The 7,379-nt window shown below is 38.2% G+C and overlaps 1 protein-coding gene across 1 annotated transcript; it reads right to left on the bottom strand.

The window, feature by feature from the left end:
* LOC109933343 (biotinidase-like) lies at positions 1-6,070 on the bottom strand. The gene is made up of 3 exons (XM_020532323.2): positions 5,673-6,070; positions 3,043-3,192; positions 1-2,032 (listed from the first exon to the last, which is right to left on the bottom strand). The coding sequence occupies exons 1-3, from the start codon at positions 5,883-5,885 to the stop codon at positions 887-889; spliced, it is 1,509 nt and encodes a 502-aa protein (XP_020387912.2). The 5' UTR covers positions 5,886-6,070; the 3' UTR covers positions 1-886.
* Between the last annotated feature and the right edge of the window lie 1,309 nt (positions 6,071-7,379).

The raw sequence follows: 7,379 nt of genomic DNA on the forward strand, positions 1-7,379 counted from the left end.
TTTCACTTTTTTTTTAGTTTCTTTAATTGAAAATTTGATTGTCCACTTAAGCATCAGGTGACATGATCATGGAATAGTAATTCAAATCACTTTATTTTTTGTTAACTCAAATCTCAAACATAATTATGTGTTTGTAGTTCATTTACTGATAATGTCCAAATCACCACTTTCAAGCGTTCTGTCTTGGAAGATATCAAATGTCCTGGAATGGCTTAGGCTGAGACTTTAAAGGCAATCCTGCAGTTAAAATGCTGTGACATTTTAATTTTTGCAAATCAGTTCAAAGTATCAATATGCTGTATCAGTATTTATGTAGACCTGGCAACATTGACTAAAGGAAACAAAGAATCCTTTATAGTTCTGCTAAATGACGCCACATGACATGCAATGAGGATCATACTGAAGATCTGTGTGTACAGATAAAGCACAGACACAATTTTGGTGCAATGTGGCAGCTACAGCATAGAAACTTTGCTTGTTATGGAAGATAACTTGGTGGCCAGTGTCTGATTGCAGTGGGAAGTTTCCACATAGATAGTGGTAGTTGGAGAAGTAGAAAAGGCTGACAGACTTTACCCCAAGCTGTCTCACCTACTTCCAAAAGCAGAATCCGTGGTAATTATTTCAAATAGGCCCAATGGCAATTCAGATTATTAATGTGACAGCCAGCCATTGTCTTGCATCTTCAAGTCATGCTTTTTGGGGAAGTAAATATTGTCACTGTGTTATTTCTAACATCCCATTTCTTTTTGTAATCCACTGGCCAAAACTCAGGATTATAACAAAGAATGCAAAAGTATTATTATTGTAAACTATCTGCAAAGCATTTGAAATGGTGCTATTATATTTAATCCAAGTTGCATTTAGAAATAATCTGCAGCAGAAGCTAATCTTTCTCGTACCACCTTCCATAGAATGCTGCAGTGACAAGACCTGCCGACATCCCCTTCTTGGTCATATAATAATTATTGTTAGTCCATCCTCTGGTATCTGCACGATAAATTTTCATCCCATCAGCCAATATTTCTGGATAAATATGGGTTGTGCTGAAATTCCCCCATAATCTAAAGTCTATGATATCAGAGGCAGTTGTAACACTTTGGCCACATGTGTCATAACTGGATCCTGCACACTTCACCAAGGCACACACTTGTATGTAATAGGTGCCATCCACTGTGTGAAGCCCGTCATAGGCTCCTAACGCATACAGGTTACTGTCTGTGTAACTGCTACGTTCGTAGGCTACATGGCAACAGAGGGTGTTGGAACAGACTTGCAAATTACCTTTCAAGCCTGTCAAAGAGATAAATGTGTAATTATCAAACATCATGACATTATGAAACACGTAACCAGGATCACTGCTTTCCAATGGGCCAGTTTGTTCCTGCTTTCCTCCCTCCTTCTGAAGGAGAGAAGCTTCAAGATAATTGGTCACTTTAGACTGTTGTAGGCTGTGATTTTGGGTGGATGTAATTATAGGGACCTTGGCCACAAGAAGTTTACCTTCACTGCTCTCGGAGTTGTAATAATAAGGGAAATCTAATGGGGTATAGATGCCACTTCCTGTCATATTATATTCAGGATGATGCTGATTGGCTGCAAAAAGATTGATCCCAAATGCAGTAGCAAATGCTTGATGAAACTCTATTGCAGATAAGAGTGGCAGAAGGTTCATCCAGGCAGTAGGAAATATAATTTGTTTTACACCATAATTCTCGATTAAACTTACTGCTGGCTCATAGAACAATATATCAAAGCAAGTAAAGATGCCAAATCTTCCAGCAAAAGGTGTATTAAAGATGACGTGTTGCACTGTTTTGGGTGTGTCATAAGCAACTTCAAAGAAAAGGTTCCATTTCTGGTATTTAGCTGTGAGAGTACCTTCAGCATCAAAAACTACATTTGTGTTAAAGTGATATCTTCCATCTGGCGGACATTTGGGATCACTTTGCTCACATGTTTGTCTCTCTCCCATGTTTGCAATCAAGTACATACTGCCACTTCTTGCCATACAGCTCAACTGATGAAGGACCTATGATAGAACAGATATGAAAAGTCATTAAATTTTAACAGAATTAAATTACAAGGGATCATTTATGCTTTTCTCTGCAAAATAATCTCCTTGCTCACTAATGGGTACTTAATGAAGTGGTTTATTTAATGTAATGTGGTATGAAATCTTATAGGGTAATATCGGCTTGTGCAACATATGTAGCAGAATCAGACAAGTCCAACAACCAACCATCCCATCAGAAGCATTTTACACAGTTCTTTATGATTTTCATGAGCAGGTGAAGCAATTTTCGCACCAGACTTGCAGCAAAATAACCTTCAGAGAACTCAACAGAATTCTCACTTAGCTGAATAGAACATCAGATTCAGCCAGTTCTACATGAATTGTTATTCACGGAAGTGTGTAATAAATATAAAGGCAGAACCCTGAGGAAGGGAAGAATGAAGAATTGTCAGTCTAAATATGAAACAGCTGAGGAAAATTTGATTTTATTTGAGGTTGACCATAGCTTCTTTGGCTGAAAAGCCTTTCATAGGCCAATTTCATTAACATGCACTCTTCTGTTAATTAATTAAATAAATATTAGAGATATTTTTACACAACTGCACTCAGTGAAAAGCCTCACCTGCTCTGAGCGCATATTGGATTTTCTGTGATGGGTTTGGATGAAAAACTGTGGCAGGAGTGTAATATAATCCTCAATCCACACTCCTTATAGGAAGTCTCCATATCAGGAGAATGATTCAACAGCATTAACTTGTCAAAATCAGTACCATTATCAAAATCCGCTTGTTAATACTGATGCAAACACATTTATACATACACAATGCTTTAAAATGCGGAGACATTTATCAAATAAAATCAATTCTGCATTCCAAACAATGAGTGCCAATCTTTTTGCAAAGTATCCTGTATAAACTGGCATCAGTATTGTCTAAATGGTTATAATTGAGAGCTCCACAAAAAGCTACAAATGTTCTTAAAATGTGAAAACAAATAAACTAATGCAAACATTGCTCAGTTCCTACCTCTGTATCATTATATACAGTTGGATGCAGGCATGGATTCCATTGAACAACATTAGGATCTGGAATAGGCTCCAAATATGGAAAAAGAGCAGGTCTGCTGAAGTGAAAGCCGTGGATACCATTCTCTGGAAATACAATTATTTTAACTCCCTGCAGTATAGATCCAAAACAAAATAATTGATGCATTAGCATGATCACAATTAGAAATGAAGTCCCAAAAGTTAAATTGTAGAACTATAGTGATTATTTTGTCAGGACAAGTGTTATTGCAATATTTACTGCAGGAGAGTGCCAATACATTAATAATGCCAGAGCCTATCCATACAATAATGCTGATGTTATACAGAGCTCAATAAGCCCAGGAGCATGCTAAACTAACAATTATTGTAACCAACTTCAGTGGAATTGAACCATATTAATTTACGTAGCAATATGAAGCAGCTAAATGATCCTATGCGTCAAGAAGGATAGGAACCAAACCACATTTAGCCTGGAAAAGCAGCATTTGGTGAATGCATTGGCCCTTCTCTTTAACAAAATTGATAAAACAATCTTCTGCATGTGTGGGACCTGTCAAAAGTTTATAGATTCAGGCCCAGATCCAGAGATACAAGCACTTTAAATGTACAGCAGTGATGAAAAAGTAAAAGGCAAATTCAGACATAAAACATTCAAATGGAGACGGACTAACTTCAGTGAGTTGAACATGCATCAGGGCCAGGTGAATGGACTCAAAGTCTGGTCAGTAATATAGGCAGAATCAATGGGAAGGCTTCAAAGTGGAGCTGGCTTAGCAGAGCTATCGGCTAAAAGATGTAGCAATTAAACTAAAAGAGGGAAAAGGAGGAGTGAGATGTTGACCCTCCCCCCATGGTGGCAGAGGGCATTTAATTGGGTAGGAGGGCAGTGGGATCCACATTGCCTTCCTGCCTTGACCTTGATTAATTCCATGATGGGAATGCCTGTGAGCAGCATTTCCTCCCACTACCAGAGAGGTCTTTAAGAGGGCAATTAATGCTGCTATTGCTTTTATTCACCCGGCCATAGACGGGGACTTGCTGTGTGGTGATACACCTTTTGGTGTTGCTGGATGGCTTTCAGGGGATACCTGTAAAAGATATTCAGTGCCTTATCGAGCAACCCAGCGTACGAGTACGTCTGTGGGTCAACCTGCTGTTCTTGTTGTTCCCCTCCCTGCTCCTCCATTTTGTGACTACTTCCTGCTATCATTCACATCTGAGCGTGGCTGCTGGTGATGGATCTGTGCTATAGCTGTCCAATAGAGCTGCTGGTCTATGGGTGGTGGGGTGAAGCCCCAGGGGTCCCCGACCAGCCTGGTCATCTGCCTGAGTATTACATAATGCAGCAGTAGTGAGGTGAGGCAGTATCCAGGCAGTGGCTGAAATCCTCACCACCACGACTCTTCTAACAAATATTTCTGAAAAATGTCAGGCTCCTGATTCAGTCAGGAACTAAGGTGAGCAGAAAAACAAATTACGGAGAAGAACCAGAAAAGGAAATCCGATGGGAGCTTACCACCACTTTCACAAGGACAGCTAGGGACTGGCTGTGATTGCTGGGCAGCCAGAGATGCCTATGTCTCATGAGTGAAGAATAAAAAAATAACAGCACTGGTAGGAGAATACTTGTGGCTGTATAAAATAAAACAAAAGGTTTTGTAGATATTTAAATAGCATAAGGATAATCAAAGGGAAAGTGGAGCTGATTGTGGACTAAAAAGAGGTTTTTCTGGAGCAAAAGAGAGAATGGCTAAATGAGTACTTTATATCTGTCATCACCACAGAGAGGATGCTGCATAACGGTAAATGAAGAGACTGTACAGAATTTGGATAGAATGAAAATAGAGAACGAGGATTTATTACAGAGGAAGAACAGGAGACTTAGTTGATTTAGAATTGCTCCTTTAAAGAATACAAAGGAATGAAGAGCCTTTTCTTTGATGTTTTAATCTGTCAGAATCTAAAAAAGGTCAAAGCAGTAATGGTTAATAGGGTGATTAATAAGACATATGGGACACTGGCCTTTAACAGTTCTGGCATAGATTATAAAAGCAGGGGGTTTATGTTAAAACTGTGCAAAAGTTTGGTTAGGCCACAGCTGGAGTACCGTGTACAGTTCTGGTTACTGCAGCATAGGAAGGTTGTGATTGTATTGGAAAGGGGTGCAAAGGCAATTCAGCAGGATGTTACCTGGGATGGAGCTGTTTAGCTATGATGACAGGTCATAATTTTAAGAAGAAGAGCAGGAGTTTTAGAGGGAGTTTTATGAGACAGGTTTTCACTCAGAGGAAGCTGGGAATGTGTAATGCACTGCCTGGGAGGGTACTTGAGGTGGGAAACCTCACACCTTTAAAATGTACTTGGATGAGCTCTTGAAATGTCATAACAATCAAGGCTATGGGCCAAGTGCAGGAAAGTTGGACTGGTGTAGATAGGTCAGTGCAGATTTGATGGACTAAAGGGCCTCTTCTGTACAACTCTATGACTTTCTAAAACATTTTGCTGTTCTCTTAAGATCAGCTATTATCTGGTTATAACGCGTCTTACTGCAAAGGGTGAATAAATGCGACGTGTTGTGCAGGGGGATTAAACACGAGGAAGTTGCTTTACCTGTTTGCTTGCAGCATTGACTTGCTCTTGGTAGATATTCAGGTTTTCCCTCATTATCTCCAGTGCCTCCGAACGTGTTGAAAGGATGGTTGAGTTTAGCTGAAGGACTGATGGGTGTTCATAAACTGCCGCAGTGTAAAAATCCAGCCCCCACACTGGAATTACTAAGCATTGCCAACACAACAGCAACCCTCTCAAGAAAAATGTTTCCATAACTGAATGATGTTTCAGTTAAGTCGCCGAACTAGAGTCCGGAGCTTAGTCTGGATATTTATACTTCCATTGTTGCTCAACAGTTAACATACAATCTGTACTTTGGAAGGAGACAGAGATTAGATTGATCTGACAACTCATCATCATCCTTTAGGCATTGTGCAAAGTTGGACTGTAATTTAGTAAACAGCATATTACCTGGATTTTCTGAACATGACACGTTTGTGTCAACTAGTAAACAACTCCATAGACTTTGCTGCGCTATTTAATAGTTTTGTCATGCTTACTCAATAGTGTTTCTAGTCATTGTGAAGTTTCACATATACAAGTTGATGAAAATAAATGTGCCTATTTTTATTATTGTTTGTATCTGTACAGCTGAATCTTTTCAATATGATTTGCCTTAAACTAAATGAATGAAACAGTTAGAGCAATAGGTGTTCATTATTATCATAACATGCAACATCAAATCTTGCTGCAGTGGCTGAGGCCAGCAACTTGATTCATGAGTAACAAAAAGTAGTTGCAATGGGACATTACTCTGGTTGATATTCTGGAGAGATGAAATGAATACAATGGACTGAACATCCTCCATCACCTAAATCCATTTCATTCTCCTGTGAAATTAATTTAAGAGAGATTTTACACTACAAAAAAAAAACTATTCCATGCCATGGAATCAGGAAATTTTTCTGGGTTCAGATTAATAGCAATTGACCCTGTAAGAGTTGAAAGATATGTTAACAGGAATTGGTTTAAATGATAAGATTAGTGGATACATGGCAGGGATAGGGATAGGGCAGGGATAATCTGCGCAATTATAAACCTCATGGTGTTGTGCAAATACAACTACCAAAATAATGCAAGTGTTGTTCGATTAGTCCACCCAATAAAGCTTCCTTGTATCCAGAATTGTTTCAAGTTGCTTCTCAACTATTTTGCGTTTATTGCAATATCCTGCCATCAGACAGTGCACCTGAAAAACATACTGTGCATAACTTCCATTGTACAACAATCAACTGGATTGTTGTATCTACAGCATAATAATCTCAAAACCCAATAGCTGATCATCACATTAAAAGATACATTTATCATACTTGAGTTGAAAAGTATATTAATGATATACTATTTTGAAAATTATTTATTCAGAACTTTAATTTACAGCACCTCAAATTTTGCTGGAGCAGATCACCTTCCCTACTTTGAATAAAAATAAACGTTGTTTAAATATTTATTTATTCAACTCTAAATAAAATATTCTAACCTTTCAATATAACACATTTTCAAAGGAAGTGGTTCCATAATTACAATTATAAAATTGACTAGCTAATGAATTCCATTATTTCAATATAGTTTAAAATTATAATGGCAGTATTCTTTCATCTGTATTTCTACATTCAGTTAACAATGCCACTTTTGCATAAATTCATTAGTGACACATGCGCTAAGTATGTTCTACAAAGACAGGTAGAAAAAAGTCTGAGATTTTCAAAG

This window comes from Rhincodon typus, chromosome 2 (assembly GCF_021869965.1).
Source record: "Rhincodon typus isolate 14 chromosome 2, sRhiTyp1.1, whole genome shotgun sequence".
Taxonomy (NCBI): Eukaryota; Metazoa; Chordata; class Chondrichthyes; order Orectolobiformes; family Rhincodontidae; genus Rhincodon; species Rhincodon typus.